This window comes from Xiphophorus hellerii, chromosome 13 (genome assembly GCF_003331165.1).
Source record: "Xiphophorus hellerii strain 12219 chromosome 13, Xiphophorus_hellerii-4.1, whole genome shotgun sequence".
Lineage (NCBI taxonomy): Eukaryota > Metazoa > Chordata > Actinopteri > Cyprinodontiformes > Poeciliidae > Xiphophorus > Xiphophorus hellerii.
This window is the reverse complement of record NC_045684.1, coordinates 3,080,205-3,100,051: the sequence shown is the minus strand read 5'-3', so window position 1 is coordinate 3,100,051 and position 19,847 is coordinate 3,080,205. Positions and strand designations below refer to the sequence as shown.

At 37.6% G+C, this 19,847-nt stretch overlaps 3 protein-coding genes across 3 annotated transcripts in view; all 3 read right to left on the bottom strand.

Annotated features, from left to right (window-relative positions):
* LOC116730538 (uncharacterized) overlaps positions 1-19,847 on the bottom strand; it is a 76,057-nt gene that overhangs the window by 3,579 nt on the left and 52,631 nt on the right. Inside the window, exons 9-10 of the mRNA XM_032579853.1 lie at positions 15,975-16,241; positions 15,334-15,612 (exon numbers count right to left, since the gene is read on the bottom strand). Of these exons, the coding sequence (XP_032435744.1) occupies positions 15,334-15,612; positions 15,975-16,241 (546 nt within the window). The remainder of the gene's footprint in view (positions 1-15,333; positions 15,613-15,974; positions 16,242-19,847) is intronic.
* Positions 6,763-19,847, bottom strand: part of LOC116730549 (major histocompatibility complex class I-related gene protein-like) — a 21,061-nt gene continuing 7,976 nt past the window's right edge. Inside the window, exons 3-9 of the mRNA XM_032579871.1 lie at positions 10,069-10,335; positions 9,419-9,697; positions 8,814-9,116; positions 8,484-8,585; positions 8,154-8,177; positions 7,971-8,022; positions 6,763-7,348 (exon numbers count right to left, since the gene is read on the bottom strand). Coding sequence (XP_032435762.1) covers positions 7,294-7,348; positions 7,971-8,022; positions 8,154-8,177; positions 8,484-8,585; positions 8,814-9,116; positions 9,419-9,697; positions 10,069-10,335 — 1,082 coding nt within the window. The 3' untranslated portion in view covers positions 6,763-7,293. The remainder of the gene's footprint in view (positions 7,349-7,970; positions 8,023-8,153; positions 8,178-8,483; positions 8,586-8,813; positions 9,117-9,418; positions 9,698-10,068; positions 10,336-19,847) is intronic.
* Positions 12,453-19,847, bottom strand: part of LOC116730550 (H-2 class I histocompatibility antigen, Q9 alpha chain-like) — a 78,777-nt gene continuing 71,382 nt past the window's right edge. The window contains exons 4-7 of the mRNA XM_032579872.1: positions 14,480-14,782; positions 14,082-14,192; positions 13,387-13,456; positions 12,453-13,301 (exon numbers count right to left, since the gene is read on the bottom strand). Of these exons, the coding sequence (XP_032435763.1) occupies positions 13,262-13,301; positions 13,387-13,456; positions 14,082-14,192; positions 14,480-14,782 (524 nt within the window). The 3' untranslated portion in view covers positions 12,453-13,261. The remainder of the gene's footprint in view (positions 13,302-13,386; positions 13,457-14,081; positions 14,193-14,479; positions 14,783-19,847) is intronic.

Genomic DNA, 19,847 nt, shown 5'->3' with positions numbered 1-19,847 from the left:
AGGCCTGTTTGTGCCCCTCAGCAATAATATTTAGCTAAATATAATAATTTAGTAAAAATAAACTAGTCTGTGGGGGTGGATGAGATCCGCCCAGAGTTCCTTAAAGCTCTGGATGTTGCAGGGTTGTGTTGGCTGTGTTGGGTTGTCTGCAAAATTGCATGGACATCAGGGGCAGTTCCCCTGGATTGGCAGACTGGGGTAGTGGTCCCCCTGTTCAAAAAGGGGGACCGGAGGGTGTGCTCCAATTATAGGGGGGTCACACTCTTAAGCCTCCCTGGCAAGGTCTATTCAGGGGTCCTGGAGAGCAGGGTCCGTCGGATAGTCGGACCTCGGATTCAGGAAGAGCAGTGTGGTTTTCGGCCTGTCGTGGAACACTGGACCAGCTCTACACCCTCAGCAGGGCCCTGGAGGGTGCATGGGATCCGATTTGGTGGCCTTAGGATCTCATCTTTGCTTTTTGCGGATGATGTGGTCCTTTTAGCTTCATCAGGTCATGATCTGCAGCTCTCGCTGGAGCGGTTCGCAGCCGAGTGTGAAGCGGCCGGGATGGGGATCAGTGCCTCCAAATCCGAGGCCATGGTCTTGAGCCAGAAAAGGGTAGAGTGCCTTCTCCGGGTCAGGGGGGTGTCCTGCCCCAAGTGGAGGAGTTCAAGTATCTCGGGATCTTGTTCACGAGTGGGGGAAGAAGGGAGCGGGAGATCGACAGGCGGATTGGCGCAGCGTCTGCCGTCAAGCGGGCTCTGTACCGGTCCGTCGTGGTGAAGAGAGAGCTGAGCCAAAAAGCGAAGCTCTCGATTTACCGGTCGATCTACGTTCCCACCCTCATCTATGGTCATGAGCTTTGGGTCATGACCGAAAGAATGAGATCGCGGATACAAGCGGCCGAAATGGGTTTTCTCCGTAGGGTGGCTGGGCTCTCCCTAAGAGATAGGGTGAGAAGCTCAGTCATCCGGGAGGGACTCAGAGTAGAGCCGCTGCTCCTTCACATCGAGAGGAGCCAGTTGAGGTGGCTCGGGCATCTGGCCAGGATGTCTCCTGGACGCCTCCCTGGTGAGGTGTTCCGGGCACGTCCCACCGGGACGAGGCCCCGGGGAAGACCCAGGACACACTGGAGGGACTATGTCTCTCGGCTGGCCTGGGAACGCCTTGGGATTCCCCCGGAAGAGCTAGAAGAAGTGGCTGGGGAGAGGGAAGTCTGGGCCTCCCTTCTGAAGCTGCTACCCCCGCAACCCGACTCCAGATAAGCGGAAGAAGATGGATGGATAAACCAGTCTGGCTGCCCTCAGTCTAATAATGACTCTCAGAGCCTCCATGTTGTTCAGACTCCGGGTCCATGGTGAGGAGGGGGGCGGATCTGTGTCCTCTATCAAATTATGGGCAAGAATATTTTTTCATACACTGGTTTGTGAATAAAAACGTAGGTCTGATGTTGACGTTAGAAAAACTGTTTCTATTTATATTTTCACAATCGTTCTTGCAATAACAGGAAAAAACCCGCCTCGTCCCTAAACTCAGAAATGCTTCAGCTGCAGCGAAAACTTCTGACTTTAACTTCATCATTCTGCTAAAAGCCCGGTTAGCTACAAGCAGCTTGAGTCGGTCCACCGACAGATATAAAGAATGTCTGTCTTTATATCAGACATCCTGATATAAGACACGGTACCGACTGTGACCGCGAGTCGCAACGCAGATAAAGCCCCAGTACCACCTGGTTCCACCCGCTGACTGTTCGCTCTGCTTCTCCTTAACGTTTCTACTAGGCGGGTTAAAGTCGCTGCTGACGGGATCTGGGCTGGAGGTTCGCGGCTGTAAACAGAAGTTATTGCAAAACCTCAAGTGTTAAAGGAAGATTCGGCCCATTTAGAGTTCACAAAATAAACGTCAGAGAAAATATTGTAGCAATAATTAGAACCGCAGCAAAAAGTCAAACATGCCGCAATGAAATGAATCAAAATGTCCCCAAAGCTTTGGCGGACTGGCAGGGGCCACCGGGGATTCCAGGTAGATTCCAGGTGGATTCCAGGTGGATTCCAGAGATGCGCATCACAGCGGCTGTTCATGCAGGGCCGGCCCAAGGTAATATAGGGCCTTAGACAGAACCCCCCTGCCCCCAGAACCCGTCCCACTAAGAACCTCAGCATCGCTAACATGTTTAAATATCGATCAGGTGAGTCTGTGAGAAGGAGACCAGGTTTATTGGCAGAGTTTAAAATCAATCACTGATTATTGGTTATTTGCTGTGATGTATTTGTGAACAAACCCAATTCGAACACAAAGATTACACCATATTGTAGCCATGGTAACACAACAATCAAACTATCAAGATGATTCTTTAAACTTTTACAAAGTAAATTTAATAATTAAATCCTAAATGTAAAATTTATTTTTCTCAGCTGAATGCATTAAATAAAATGTAATAACATTATCATTCTCTATAAATGATGCTACAGGTTTAGATCTATGGTCTGTGTTACAATTAAACAATTTCTAGGGGCCCCTGAGTGTCTGGAGGCCCCTGAGTGTCTGGAGGCCCCTGAGTGTCTGGAGGCCCCTGAGTGTCTGGAGGCCCCTGAATGGCCCCGTCCAGCAGCTACTGAGTTTTCTTTGCCTTGATGTCCCAGTCTTATAATTCTAGGTCTCAGAGGTTTAACATCAAAGTATTATATAGAGTTAACCCCTTTGAGTTTTTTGATCAATAAATCAGTCTGCAGCCAGGTTGTTCTAGAGGTTAAATAGATATTATTAGGGCTTAATTAGTAAAATGGCAGCAAATTAGCTTATTTCATAACTTTATAACCAGAGACCTTCTCTCCTCTGGTCTGTTTAACAGCTACAGTCTCAGATCAGCTCAGCCCTCCAGGACTGTCAGCAGCAGAAACAGAAACGTTATACCTGTTGGGGAAAATATACATTTGCTTTGCATTTCCCGCATGATGGCAATGATATACCATATTTTCCACATTATAAGGCGCATAGAATAGACGCTACAGTAGAGGCTGGGGTTATGTTATGCATCCATTAGATGGAACTGCGCTAAAGGGAATGTCAACAAAATAGTCAGATATTTCAGTCAAACTTTATTAATAGATTACAAACCAGCGTTCTGAAAACTGTTCATTCCCAAAATGAATAAACAGCTGTTTGATTATTTTCCCGAGGTAAAGTCAGTGACGTGGTATTTTCGTGACACAGTTTATCTTTTAACAACAGCAAGGTGTAACATATAGTGGAGGGGAACTTTTCCTCGATTCAATAAACACGTAAAAAACAGTCTGATACTGTTACGGTAAATCAAACGTTAGTGCAATCACAATATACATCCACTTCCGCACCATTGATTGGTTCATGTTAAATTCTCTCCTAATGCTCTATTCCCGTGTTCTACTGTGTGACTGATCGCCTTGAGCTTAAACTCTGCGACGTAAGTGTGTCTCTTAATAGGAGCCTTTTTGGGGTCTTTACACAAAACCCAGCGTGCACTGCGCGCTTCTTCTTCTACGGGGGAAAATGAAGTCGGCGGCTGCTTACCGTAGTTGCGAGACCTGTTGTGGCTCAATATTGGTCCATATATAAGGCGCACTGGATTATAAGGCGCACTGTCGGCTTTTGAGAAAATTGAAGGTTTTTAGGTGCGCCTAATAGTGCGGAAAATACGGTAGGAGGATCTAATAAGATTCTTGATTAATATGGGTTGTTGCTATGTTGTTGTACGGTGTTTTTGTTCAATGTGCCCCTTTTTTAAATTTGAGCCCCTGCCCCTCCAAAGGTCTCTGCATGGCCCTGTGGCTCAATAAAACGGTAAAGTTTTCTATCCTGCAAAGAAGAGGTGGGCCTTACATATCTGCCCAACTGAGACTCTGGTTTGTTGGTGTAAGCCGTCTTTGAACTGCCTTGTTGCTGAAAATGTGCTATATATATATATATAATATTTCCATTGAGATCCTGACTCTTTACCTGCCTCACAGGTCATTGGATTTAAATATTGGGTATCACATGACCTTACTGCTCTATACACAGTTACTGAAACATCAAAACCTATGGCTTTTGATACATTATTTAAGAAATAAAGAAACAAGACTTTTGAAAATATTTGCAATTGACTTTTTAGTTAACATTTTTTATTAATGCATGTAACTATGGAAATGACAAAGCACTTGTAAAAAATGCACCAATGTTTGATCAAACATAAAAGGGACTGAGCCAAACTACATAAAACAAAAATGGGGGGGGGGAAATCCCTTTGTGGTTACAGATGACATGGTACTGTTGGGAACCAGGGTTTTGGTTTTCTTTGTGGGTTTTTTCTCTTTGGCTTCTCTTGCTGCTGCACCAATTATCCACCAGATAGCATCAGAGGCTGATTTCCCTGGAGGGGCGTGCCGTGGTTCTGCGCACCTGTGTCGGATCATCTCATCATTCCTGGAGCTCAAGAGGAACTGACTGCCAGTACTTCGACGCCTGAGTGTTTGCCAGCAATAGTAGTCAGAGCCTCCCAGTGTAAGATCTCTGTGTTTTCCTTGAGAAGCATTCTGAGTAAAACCTCTTGTTGTCATCCTTCTTCAGTTGTTTTCCTCGAGATGCTGTGTTTCCTCCGTGAAAGGATTTCATCCTGGTTTTCTGGACTCTCCCTCCTCGTGACGCCGTGGAAGTTACCCACTGGTTGCCTGAGTTCCACCATCACCTCTTCAGTCAGATCACTAACAGTACCTGGATTCTCCAGCTGGCAGTCGGACCGCTCCTCTGTCTCCAGTACAAGAATCTATGAAGCACAGTGTAGCAGCTAAAATCCTATATTTTAGGCTACTGGTTGTTATTCTTCAAAGGCGTTGGTCTTACGTGCGCTCAATTAAGATTCAGGATGCCGATCTTTAGTTGATTTATAATAAAGTCATTTATTATCCAAACAATGTCCATTGTTTTAATATTTCCATTGCAATCCACATAAAGTCGACATCAAACCCAAACCAAGCACAGTAGAAAACTGTTGCCTCTTCCTATTAACAACACCTGAACAGAATCATGGTTGACCTTAAATAACCCATCCCCCATCAGACACACAGAACTCAAAATAAAATTCGCCCCCTGGTGGCGATAAACATAGGAAAGGATAAATGGCTCCTACACACAGTTTACATCGACTAACTCCAACACTTGGCGGCACTTTGGTTGGAAGAATATCAACTGTTTCTTCATAACTGTGAAACAAAACACTAAATGCAGTTTTACATCTGCATTGTGCTGGAGAAATGTGGGGAGATCATGGATACATATTCTGAAGCTGCCCATCTAAACAACCCGTCTGGACAGTAACAACAAAAATACTGTCAGAAACGCTGGGCTTTAGCAGCAAAAGTTCATTCATCAAAGTTCTTGGGAGATCATCTGGATTTACTGACTGCAGACCCTGATTATCTACTGAAAAGGCAATAATAAAATCCTCCCTCTACGAGTCTCTTTACCTCCATAGTGTAAAACATTAAGCTGATAGAGTATGACTTTAACTCTACGCCTGAGGTACCCATCATTTTCACACTGAGCTGTCTGTACAGTTCCACTGATAAAAAACCTGATTTGTGACTGACATTAATATGGAGAATAGCGACAGACAATCAGTTAACATCTAATTGGTTTATGTGTCAGTGGCCGATCCCCCCCAAAAATAACCAAAACAGTTATTCTATATGAAAAAAATATGTTTCATGGTGACAGGTGCTAACAGATGCTAAACTTCAGTTTGTAAACCTAAGCAGTTCTCTCATCTACCCTGGAGGAAACCTAAATATACTTCATCTCTGTCCTGACCAGGTTGTGCTCCTGCATCATTTAGATACTTTTCATTTCTTAACAGTTTTTATGTCTTTATCTGTGTTTACAAGATGCATTTACATGCCCATGGAGAAACAGGCAAGAAATTTAACGATATTTACAAGACAGACATGTAAACTTGACATAGAGTTTGCTTCTACTAAATATGTTACATTTTAAAAATAATGCTATAAAAAAGTGACCCAATGGTTCTATTATTAGACCAGATTCCTTAAATAAGAAATCCTTAAATAAATTATCTTCCAGGTCATAACACCTATAAATGCCATCAAATAAACATCAGAGTCAAAATAATAAAATAGTTGTTACAGGACTGATCTATGAATTAGTAGCTCACCTGATTCTGTCTCTTTTATTTCCAGTAAAATCAGAAAGATTAATGTCCTCACTGTGGCCATTTTGACTACATTTTAAATAACAGACTGTGATTTGATTCCTTCTCCCTTAAAGGAACTTTGTTAAAATGAGGAAGAAGGACAGATATGAAGTTCCTTAAATTGGTCATCAGTTTCTTAAAGTTGGTTTAAAACTATCCACATGAAAATGAAAATGAAATGTCCCATTTACTCAGGGCGTCATCTGGAAGTACAGTCATACTAAATACATTTAAATATGTTGAAGACTGTTTTTCAGATTAAAAGTATCTTTTTAAAATAAGCAGGTATGCATACTTTTCATTTAGCCCACGTTTCTGTTTCATTAGTCAATTGTAATATTTTAATCTTAAATGTGGTGTTTTCATAAGTTTAAGCTAAAAATGATCCTCCTCCCTTAAATCAACATGATAAATGGAGTCCAAGGCACCAAACACTAACAGTTTATCAGTTCAAACACGTCAGATCAGAATCTAAACCCAGTCTGCACCCGTTTCCTGGTTCCCACCTTCCTCCCTGTTCTCTCATAAGAATCTTTGGACTCCACCAGGGATTGTGTTACTTAATCTCAATTCATTTATAAATCTGCTCAGGAGATTTCTTTAAATCAGTCAGTTCAGTTTAATTCAATTCAGTTTATTTATATAAGGTGTAGTCACAACAAATGTAATCTCAAGACACTTTACCAAAGAATCATTCCAACTGATCCAAGTTATCGAACAGTTCAGTAAACTCAGTCATTCAAAGTTGTTTAAAAAGTTTCAAGGAAACCCAGCAGATTGAGTTGAGTCATTGATTTGCAGCATTTACTCCTACTGGACGAACACATAGATATAGTCGCTTGCGTAAAAATGTGACAAAAATATAACTACTGGACCTCAGCATTAGTTTTTGACATGATAAATGTATCTGTGCAAGAATTAAAGTCATGCCAGATTTTGTTACTAATATTAATGTTTGAATAAATAGAAGAAAAACTCAAATAAAACATAAAAATAGAACTACTTCAAAAGTGGTGATCAGATGTTTTTAAAAAGTTCACATTTAAAAATGTTCTTGTCAAAAATCTATGAATCCCAGTTAAGTAAAATCCTCAAGATGACATTTCAAACTGACGCCGATCCAGATCTCGGTGCCTTAATGACAACCTGAAAAAATTAAGAAATAAACAATTAGAGTGACAAAGTAATATCAGAAATGATCTCATTGATATAGCACTTTCCAAATAATTAAAACATTTAAGTATTTTATCAGTCATTCAAATGTTTTCAAATATTACTCTTTTGATCACAAATATTTTGTCATGAAGTGGGAGGTTGATGGTGAGGAGAGAAGCGGTAGGCCCAGATTGAAGTGAAAAAAATTATGATTTAATGATGAAAAGCACAAAATACAAGGAGCAATCAAGGGAACACAGGTGGGATTAAATGCACAAGGGGTAATTAGGGAACACGAGACACAGCTGGGAGCAATCAGGGTAGACGACACAGAGACTCAACTGAACACAGAAACCTAAATTAATACACAGAAAAACCAAAACCTTACACATTTAGTTTTATTTGCCAGTTATATTAATATAAGTGCATTTCTGCAGTATTTCACAAAATTCACTATCTAGTAATTTCTCAGAATCTGAGAGTAATCATTTGGGAATCATTGCTTACACTGATGCATCCAAAACATTATCTTTTTTTTTTTTTACCTAAAAAACATGCAGTTCTTCCATATTCAGATTGAAAGAGATTTTGTTTTATATATGAAATTACTCACTTCATTTCATTTTTGGAAAGCATTTCTTCCTGAGCCTCACAAAGCTTCACAGCTGGAAGTCAAACAAACTGTTAGGAAGTTTCTGTTTTATAATGAATGTTGCAACAAAAACCTGCTGAAAAAACTTCTTATCAAAAACAGAAACTATTTAGCAAATAAGTATTTTATACATGTTTTACTCACCATTTATCATACGCCTGTCTTTACCTGAAAAACGATACACAGTTTGAGCTGTTATATTAAAAAACTGTATATAAAGTTTTCAGGTTTTACTTTTATTATGTAAAATTATGCATTTTTATTTACATTTAGGTAGCGCCACCTTCCAAAAATAAAAGTCCAAGTCTTTTTTTTTTTTTTGTCAAAAAATCACTTTTGGATAATAATAACTTAAGCCAATTATTTTAGGAAGGTGACGTTATTATTAATAAAAGGTTATTTAAGTTTGGCTTTTTTTTTATCAACTCATCTCAAAATCTAAAATAACCAAAACAAAATTAGCTGATTTCTCACCATTTTTCTTTCTCAACGTGTAAACGTATCCAGACAGAGCCAAAGTTGCAAGACATAGAATTACAACTACGGTCAAAGAAATGATGAGCACATATGAATACTCTGTGGATTAAAAAATAAAAATATGCACGTTAATCCCCCTTGTGCTAAAATCAACATTTACAATGAGTAAGATTGTTTATAGTCTATTTATGTTGCTTTGCTGTTATTTATACTATTACTGTACGTAGCTGCATACTTCTATACTCGTGTAAAAATACAAAAATTGCAACACCTCTAATCTACAGTTTATTTTCCAAAATTATCCTTCACTTCTCATTTTATTCTCACCATAGTTGCTCTGTATTTGTGTTTTCTCCAGTTGGATAACAAGGTCATCTTTGAGACCAAAGAGCTGAAACACACATTTATGTTTTGTCCAGTCCTCAGAAGGAACAGATGACAGGTCAATGTAAATACTCATCTGGAAGGTCCCATCATTGTTAGGAAGAATCTCCTGTTTATCTGCACCATCATGAATCTCCTCTCCATCTTTCCGCCAGAACATTTCAGCTCTGCTGGGATAGAAACCTGTAGCGTGGCAACAGACAGGAGAGGATGGAGACTTCTGGAGGAAAGACACTGAGGGAACATTTGTGGAGAAAAATACAATAGTAATATTGGTTATAAGGTGGTAGCACAAAAAGCTGAAAATAAGAGAAAGGAGAGTAAAACACATTCTCCCCATCATAAAACAGAGAAGCTCGGTGAACAAGAAAGTCCTCAAATCCTCAGACTTGAAAACTGATTTTATAATTTCACAGGTATAGTACTAAACACAAAAGTGCACATAGAAAATTTACAAAAACAGTCAGTAATGTAAAACATATAAACATGTGACAAATAGGTCACTGTAAAAAAAAAAGTGCTGAATACTAAACTATGCATCATTTTACCTGTTTTCAGCAGAGAGTTCTTCCCATACTCCAAATATTTTTTCAGCCAATCAGGACCAATTTGGGTGATGTAGTTTTTTGTCAGTGCCATCTTCCTGTTGTCATTGTCCCATTTGTTTTTGGTGATTGAAGCCTGATATACTGGAGCAGACCATCTCTCTGTTTTCAGGTCTAAAGCGATGAAGTCCTCTCCATCATAACCAAAGTTTTCCCAACCTTCAACTTCTTCATATTCATCATTAAACTCACAGCCGTACATATTCTGGAAGATGTGAACACCTGAGAAACAGAAACCATCATTAGATTTTCAGTGGCTGTGTGAATGTTGCTTTTCAACAGAAAGAGCAGGTCAGAGGGTACAAGCCAGATTATTTCTGCCATTGCTTTGAAATTTAAAAACCACATTTTCACCAAACGTAGAAAAGAAATAATTTAACATTATGGCTCATTTGAACTGTGTAAGTACGTAGTGCAAGCAAATGATTTTGTGCAATTTCTTAAAGAGCCTTTATGTAAGTTTAAGAAGAGAACACCAATGAAATAACTAATAATCTCACTCATGTCGGAACAGTCCTAATAATATTGAATAAAATGCCATAATCTTATTAATAAGACAAGCCTGATATTCTAACAGTAGTAAACTGACAAACCTCCAGTTTGGTTGAAGCGCTGCTTTGCAACTTCAATACTGTCTATAAAAGATTTCTGGGTTCTAGATAACTCATGAGTTTGAAAGTCCCAGTACTGTGGATCATCCTCTGTGACTCTCTTCATCCAGTCCTGTTTGGGTTTTGCTTCCCTGATGTTGCTGTCATAGTACATGACCTCGTTTCCATCAACCAGACCAACAGCCACAAACTCTGGAAAGTTTTGGATTCCAGATGATGCAGTGTAAATATACTGCAGAGAATGATGCACTGCAAGGAGAAACAATATTACAATTTCAATTTTTGGAATTTGAAACTGGTTGCAATAAAATCTTTGTGAAGAGATAAGAAAAAAACAAATAAATATAGGACTCCAAGGGATATCACCAACCTGTCCTGAACAAAGATTAGCTTTGATGATGAGTTAAAGACGGCTACCTGACTATCTGCTGCATTTTTTTTGTTTGTTTTTTGCAAATTTTATGACACGTTGCCATTATTTGTTGCCTACATTTTCAATCCTTCTGTAGGATTTGAACCTAATGCTTTGAACCGTTTCTTCTTTTTTATAATTCTGCATCTAGTTGAATACAATTACCAACATTTTCCATCAAATATATATTTTTTTATTTTTCATGTTTCATTACCAACAATAAAGAAATGTATGGCACTGATATGGTTTTAAACACCTCTTGGGCTAGTGCAGACTTGAAAGTAACCTTTGAGCAGCAAGTCAAGTTTACTCACATACTCAGCAGTTCCAACACAATCAACACATTTTTGCCTAAAGGGTCGAGGTCATAGGGGTCGCTGCCGGGGGCAACTGCTACCCTCGAAATCTGATTGGCATAAACAAACTGCCAATTAGTTTGTTTATATTGTATGTTAGCATTTCAGAACTGCATCAATTTATTCTGAAGAAAATTGTTTTTTCCTTTTTTAATTACATGTTGCAGTCCACACCCCATGTCAGTATGGCAGAAATGCTCTTTTAATTGTTCAATAATTACCATTAATAATAATAATAATAATAATAATAATAATGAGTAGCAGTCTCTGACTACTGCACAAGAAGACCTTTCATTTTGATCATAAATAAGAAAAAGATTGTAATGATTCAAAACTGTTGACTTTAAGTTGATAAGCTGAACAGAGTTAGCATAACGGTGGTAAGTTATATAGAGTTAAGTTTCACTAAGCTAAGCAAGCTAATCGAGGGACTGAGAAACATTTTCTTGTGCAATAAGCCTCTTTAACAAGGGATTCTACTGCAGTCCTCAAATGTTAAACAGAACCATGTGGCTTTTTTGGTAAAGTAAATGGTTTCGTTTTTTAAACTTTGGCCTTCTGTCAATTTTCATCTTAAGACTACGTATTTTGATAAAACTGCACCTTTACTGTGACACCCTCCTGTGGTCTGTGACCTGCCTGGTCCTCCAAAATAAAATAAACTCTAGACATGTTCCCGTTGCCATTTGAGGAATTTACCCTTTTCTGGAGGGACATGATAGAAATACTGATGGATTGGCTGCACATGTCTGACATCAATGTCCTGCTCTACTAAATGAGCATGTGTTGGAATATCACTGTATAATGCATGAAAATCCAAAATTGGCTGCATCAACTGCAGACAAATGGCTCAACAGTAGTTCCAAATTAAACATCTCAGAGTTGTTAGGTCTTGGCTAGAACACAACATCTAGAATCTGCACAACTTTGTCTAATACTGCTGTACAACTCCAATCTATTTTCACCGAAGAGACAGCTGCCTTCATCTCTTTTCCAAACTTTGACTGAAAAAAGGCTTCATAAATGTACATGACAGTGCTGCTGAGTAGGTCGTTTCCAGTCTGCTGGCGAATATTTTCTGCTATAACTACTGGTCTAATGCAGCTACATAGATGTTTAAAAACACTGTTAACACCGCAGGAGGAGCTGGTGGCAGATCTCTGCAGCAGTTGAGCTGCGTCATAATTAACAGCAATGTCTGAATATAGTCATAGTAGAGCAGAAATAACTCCAGAGCCTCCCTTGTCAGCCACCATGATAGAAATACAACTGAATAACAAATATTTCTAAACAACTTGTGAATTGAACTTTGAACTAGAGTCCTTCATAACAAAACAGTCCTTACACTTTCAGCCATCTGCTGTTCCAAACAGAACAATCTAGAAACTTAGATTAAACCCTGATTATTTCATTTAATAATTGTAGGCTTAATAACTTACCTGTTACAGCACTGAGCTGCATAAGCAGTAGGATCAAAAAGACAAACATATAGATAGCCAGATCCACTATTGCTTGTCTATTTTACATGCAAAATAATCCACTTAGTTTCTTTACACTAAAGGAAGAAGCACGAAACTAGAGAGAAAGAATAACAGCTGCAACGTCACCAAACATTATTTATTAAAGGGGCGGCATTGTGTACTTTCCACACACAAAGTGCCAGCACAATCAAGTAACTATGTTACCTTTAGTTCTTACAAAAATGCTGTACATATCAAACATAGGTCAAAGTGTAACCCCAAGTAATTTTTTTTCAGATAAACTGTCTAAATAGGTTATTAAAGGTTCTTTCTTTATTGATTGATAGCGTTTTTCTACATATAGTGACAAAGTGGATAAGTTGGAAACAGCGGGAACACAGCCATGCTTACACAAACTAAGTATGGCACATCTGGTACCACTATTATTGCTTAGCAACAAGAAGCTGCTCACCTTGAGTAAGAAAAATGGTAATGCTCCTGACATGCAGTTGCAAAGGAATGCCAAAGAAAAGAGTTACATTATTAAGGCATTTTTACTTGCAATGAGTGAGGAGCTTGCACCAAAATGCAGTTTTCTCCCACTGAGGAACACAGGGTGTTTATACACGTCAGTCGTTCTCCAACCCTGTCATTACAAGATCTTCTCGTTTCTGTAACAGAAATATCTCATCATGTGGCGTTGCTCTGTCTTCTGCAACTCAGAGTTTTTAACGGTGAAGAATTTCTTCCTCTTCTGGACAGCCGGGAGGTTCTGGGTTTTTCCACACTTATGAAATGAGTTCAGCTTAAGCAAAAATAAATGCAATGTATAGAAAATACTTTTCATATCACATATATTGATTAAATGATAAAAACAAGTCTTTCTCGCAGGTTCTCTCCAACTTCCTCCCACAGTTCAAAAACATAACTGTGAGGTTAATGAGTCTCTAATATGACATGTCCACGATCTTTTCCCCAGGCCTCGACCTAAAACGACAGATTGATGGATGGCTGTTTGAGTCATATTTAAGAGGAAATTAAACAGAAACAAGTTGCAACAATAGGACTTTACCATTGACTGTCTGATGAAGCACTATCTTGGGAAGTTGAAGATGAAGTCTCAGTCATGCTATCTTGAGTGACAAGAAAAAACATGTTAAATAGTTATTTTTTATTTTCAGAGACAAAATAAATTTTTGTCAAGTTCTTTAGCTTTAACTTATATGTTCACATTGTTTATACAGGCCCTCTTAGAAAAATAATCTTTTCTGTATTTGACGTCCCCTCTGGCGCAGTGCCCCTCTGAGGCACAAATAGTGCATACCCACATTTTGCGCCACTGGCTAGCTCTGACTATAAAAGTTTGTAATTACACTTGACAAGCCCTGGATATCAGAAAATATACCCATTGGTTCATCTGTCCTTTTACACTATCTTTGTGTTTGAAAGCCCCTTTAACAGTTTGACTGTAGCTCATTTTTAACATTTACTAATGTTGAAAACAATTAGAGTCCATGAGTTATTCTGAGTTGACATTTCCTATTTTATACACATTTAACAAATGTCCTGCTAAAACATGTTTGACTATCTCGAATAAACTATTAAAAGTTTATTTTCTCCTGGGTTGCCCTGGTCATTTTCTCTTAACTCTTTTTTTATTTTTGGTAATTTTTTACCTAATGAAGCAGAGTAATATATAAGCTATTGATAAGGTGCACATATCTAAAATAAAAAAAATTTCAAAAAGATAATGTATTGCTTTCTTACCATTTTTTGTTGTCTGACAAAGAAATATAATCACAGCAGTGACCAGAACCAGAATCATCACAGCCACAATAACAGCCACAATAACAGCGATGTGTGAGATGGCAGAATTTACTGAGGAGAGAAACGAGAAAAGAATCAAAACCTGTGTGCTAAAGTGAACAGTGACAACGAGTAAGACTGTCAATACTCCATGCTATTTGGAATTTCATTTTTCTGAATATATTTACTGTAGTTGTAACTTTTAGTTTGTATTCCAAATAGGTACATGTGATTATGAACTAATAGTAAAAATGAATTTTACAGTAAAGAAAAACTACATTTTCTCTTTTGTATGTGGGAATAAAAACTACATGACTAAATTGTATTTGCTGAATTTTTAGTCTTCACTTTGTCCTCACCTTCGTTTGTCCTTATTTTCTTTCTCTCCAGTCTGGTGACAATATTCTCTTTAAAACCAGAGAACTGAAACACACATTCATACTTTGCCCAGTCATCAGATGGAACAAATGAAAGATTCACATAAACACTCATTTGGAAGGTCCCATCATTGTTGGGGAGGATCTCTTCTTTAATCACACCATCAGGAATCTTCTCTCCATCTTTCCTCCAGAACATCTCAGCTCTGTTAGGATAAAATCCTGTAGCGTGGCAGCACACTGCTGAGGAGCTATTCTTCTGGAGGAGAGACACTGAGGGAGGATCTGAAGATAAAGTAAACATTTGTAGTTATTATTAGCTTTAAAGACCATTTGTAATTAATATTCATTTCCAGTTTTACCATCTTGACACTTTTCATGTTACCTCCCCTGACTCATAGTAGTTGGGTCTACCAATAATTCAATATACCCTGAAAGCTTGATAAGTAGATTTTTGAAAAAGGCTATTTAAAATTGCAGTATGGTGCTTATACACATTGGTTAAAACTGTAACTATGTTGTGACAGTATAGTATAAGACATATTCTGTGAAAAATAAAGTCACACATGATTTTGTTCCAACTTTTTGGTCCACAATAAAAGAAGATCACTGTTCTGCGCCTGCTTTTTAATAAATAAGTAAAACACATACTTTTGTAAAAGTTTATTTCTGCAGATTTATCATAGAAAATATCAGTGGCATGACAATGTAGTAAATACACAGGCCAGTAGGTCCATGTTTAACTGTGGCGGATTTTTGTTAATACAAAAACATAAACATAGTTGCGTAGTTTACACTACTTAATGTTTTATGTCATGTGTGCTCTGTTGTAGTACCTGTTTTCATCAGTGAGCTCCTCCCATAGCTCACATACGTCTTCAGCCACTCAACACATGTTTGAGTCAAGTAGATCTTCTCAAGTTCCTGTGCAACTCTATTATTTTCCCAATTCTGTTTGGTGTTGAAAGCTTGTGGTTTAGGAGCGATCCATGATTGTCCTTCCAGGTCCAGGGCAATAAAATCTTCTCCATCATAACCAAACTGATCATAACCTTTGACCTCTCCAGTCTCATCATCCCACTCACAGCCATACATCTGCTGAAAGATGGGCACTCCTGTGACAGAGACAGACTTTATTCAACATCAGTGTTTAAAATACAATTTATTAAATACCCTAAATGTGTATTTTATTGTGACAAACTGATTCATAAAACAGAGAAACCTTCAAACATATATTTTGAGCAAATATTCTAACTTTTTATTAATGTCACTACAGAAATAATATGTATATGGTGAAGTTACAGTTTACATTTGACTGTATTAAGCAAAAAAGGCAAAGACCTTTAAATAAACAATAACTAACAATCATGTTTAAAATAAACACTTAGATGATAATCTGCAAAGATCTATTAGGGAATCTTTGTGAATTCAGTGCTTGAAAAAAATGTTTGATTTAAGAAGTGAAACATAAACAAACCTCCACTCTGGCTGTAGCGTTGTTTTGCAATTTCTAGGTTTATTTTGAAGGTTCGCTGTTTAGCCAGACATGTCTCTGTTTCCTCCTTCCAGTAATTTGGATATTCTGAACTCACTTCATCCATCCAATCCTGTTTAGGAATATTTTCATTTGTTCTGCTGTCACAGCAACTTATCTGAACTTCATCCACCAACCCAACAGAGACGTATGATGGGAAGTTTTCTATTCCTGAAGATGCCGTGTAGAAATACTTCAGAGAGTGGGTCACTGTAAGAAAAAGACATTTCTGAATATTTTACAATTTCAATTCCAGTATGACTCAAAACTAATTTAAACTCAATGTATCATATTCTGACATAAAAAAATGACATCAAAAACATATCTAATTTTATAAATTCATGGTTATTCTTCTGTCCAAAAAGTAATTTTAAGCCAACTAATCTAGAAGCTTACCTGCCAAAAACAGCACCATTGTACAACTTTTACTCTTTAAATATTTTATTTTTTATTTATTTCTAACATGATGGTGGCATAAAATCATGCAAAAGACACATATTCTTGTACCACAGTAATCTTAACATTACATAAAGGAGTAGGAAGAAGTAAGAAACTTATGAACTCCGACCCCATAAACTCATACAATATTTACAGATTGATAAATTCAATCAAAAATAAAAACAAACAGGTAAATTAATTTTCCATTTTATCTGGGTTTACATATGTCTAAGTTAATGTGTATACATCCATACCCACACACTCATATGCGTTAGCCTCAATTTACGTTTACACATTAGTGCTAACAAGCACGACCTTATTCTTACTCTTTTATGTTATTTTGTTGACAGTGTGTCTGGCAAATGTTGAAGAAGGCTTTAAATACAGACAAGATGCAGGCAGGAAGATTGGTATACTGTAATGCAAAGCCAAACCTGTAATGACAATCAGCCCAAATATTAATGACTGTTTGATAATGTGGGGGACCAGTTGCCGGGGACTTTAGATCAAGGACCCCCCTTCCATTAAAATTATTCTATTCTTGTTCATTCTTGTTCCTATGAATATTTTGCTTTGTTTTGTTATTTAGAAGCACTGTGATTCATTGTCCATGTGAAGCTGTGCATTCATATATATGTAGATAACTATTCTGGCTGAGAGTGAAAGGAGTTTAGAAAAGTATCACTTTTGAACAGGCGCGTAGGGCAGCTTTGGGTCCTAAGTGCTTGCTGTGTTGAGGAAGCCGAGCCAGGAGATAGCAGCCTGAGTGTGATGCACGTTGGATTATGGATGTTGTTCGTGTTTCAAGAAAAAAAGGAAAGTAAAGAAAATTTACAACAACCGTATGTCTCGACATCATTTTTGTTCGAGTGTGCAACAATAAGCATAAAAATAAACAATTCTATAGACAGTGTCTGGAAAATATGGTGAAGGCATAAAAAATACTCATTTTTCAAAGTAACAATTGAATAGCAAACATGTACAGCATATTCACTTACAGTACATGTTCACTGGCTTTTAATTTATGCAAGATTTGCATACTCATCTATTAACCACTGTCCACAAATTAGATTTATTGTTAAATTATACAAACAGTTAGCTATAAAACAACAAGAGCAATTTAACTAGCTCAAACTAATATTTCAATTTTTTCTCTAAATTCAACATATAATGCAACTTTCAAATTCAATTCAATTAAAAAATACTTTACTAATTCCAAAGAGAAATTAAATGTTGTTGTAACTCATTAATTAAAATTCTTCAGAGTTATTGTAGATGGTGATGTAGCAGTCTGTATTACAGTGAATTTGCAGAAGCCTCTGACTGAAGATACTGTTTTTGTAAGACAGTCTAATAAAAAGGTTAGAGTTGTCCATAATTTTCTTGATTTTGTGTAAAACCCTTCTTTTCATCATTATCTCTACAGGATCCACAGAACCAGCCTTCTTTATCGAGTTCTTGTGCCTTTTTAGGTCCCTGGCTCTGATGCTGCTGCCCCAACAGATGACGGCAGAAGAGACAACGCTCTCAGCAGAGAAGACATAATTCTATTGAAATCTTAATACGACAGGTGCACAACATTGAGAAACCATGCAACATCCAGTAGTTTCTTATTTGTACAACTCCTTGCTCTCTCTGATCTTGACTTTGAGAAACTCTGTATTCTCGTCAATAATTCCCTCTCAAACTTCCTGGAGGTTCATTTTGTTCAACCCTGCATGGCTCTTTTAGCTTCTTGTGATCATCTTTTCATATTTCTTTTTATTACAGGTTGCCTCTGAAGAAGGGGCTTATACAACGACAGACTACAAACTAATTTGTCAAGAGGAGGCCTTTCTTTGGAGACGTATGCATCCCTGACTCTCTCTAGAGACACCCAAACATGACAGACCCTGAAAATGCTTGGAAAATACAGTTCACAATGACATGGCACTAAGCTTAATGACTTATTAAACACATTTTGTCAGCACATAATGGGCAGAAATGAAACTACAAGAAACTATACATCCATGACATATAATTACTAACAAATGCCTTTTCAAATAGTGATCTCATGTTCCTATTTCTTAAGAACAGCAGTAAATTTAAGGCGATAGGACCACTCTTTTACATTGAAATTACACATCAGATGTTAGAGTGACACCTATAGATAATAATCTGGACAGAAATCAGACAAAGAAAGCCAAGAGCTTTCTTGTAAAATGATTTACATAAGCAACTGCACCGTGTTTGTGAGGCTTTCATTCTGAAATCCTACAAGAAAGTCTTGCCTAGTTTATAATTTTTAAATTTTTGAAATGCATTTGTTTTGATTGGGTAGTTGTAAACTTGCATCTAATCGCCATGCTTTCACTTTCACTTTGAAAGCTCTAGTAAACATGAATACCATGAATAGGATCGTGTTTTTCTGAGCCGGGACTGGACTGAGCTGACCACAGTGACCCATAAACGCTGGTCTGGTCTGATATTATCAAATGTGTTACTGACCTGCCACCATGTTTGGTAGATCAAGAAGAAACAGGAGCACGAACACAAGCATTTGAAGAAGACAATAGTTTTTTGTTTGGTTGGTTTTCGTGGTCTTGGGTGCTGCTCCAAAATAAACCGCTTTCTCAATGCAAGGGAGGGAATTTCAAATGTATTGCACGGGAATCCAAAACTTTTGCGAGGGAACGCAAAAGAAAAAAGAACTTCCCAGGTCCGCTTCTTCGTTTTCCGCTTCTTCGTTTTCCGCTTCTTCTTCTTAGATTTTTCTGGCGGTTGGCAAATAGTTTCAACGGTGCACTACCGCCATCTTTTGAATTGGAGTATGAACCGGAATTGAAAAATTATTTTTAACTTCAAAGTTCTGATTTTATAAGAAGCTGAAAAGAATTTAAACGATATAATCCAACCAAATTAAACTACTTTTTGCTCACAAGACGTGTAATAAATAAAATGTATTTCTCTGATATTTTATACCTTCCATAAATGCCTGTTTAACTGTCTCTTAATTGACCATACTCATAAAGGCCCTTTTGCTTTCCCATTCTGTTCAGACTACAGTTCAAACTTGTATGATCAAATCTTAATCTTTCTCAAATATTATCTTCCCTCTTTGCCTCTTACCCATGGTTTTTTGTTGCCTGAAAGGTAACAATGGAGAAAATGTGTTTGGTACGTTATGCTTTTCAACAATTGATGTTCACCTAAAAACGTTCACTGTACAAAAATGCTGCTCCTAAATTAAGTATACTAAATCTTGAAATACTTGAAATGCACAGCCAGTATAATAAAATTACATATTTTTATTATGGATATTTTCTCTTTAATGTAAATTAAATATAAATTTTGCTGGGTAGCCATTATGTTCATGCCTGTTAATCTCAATGGTTTTAT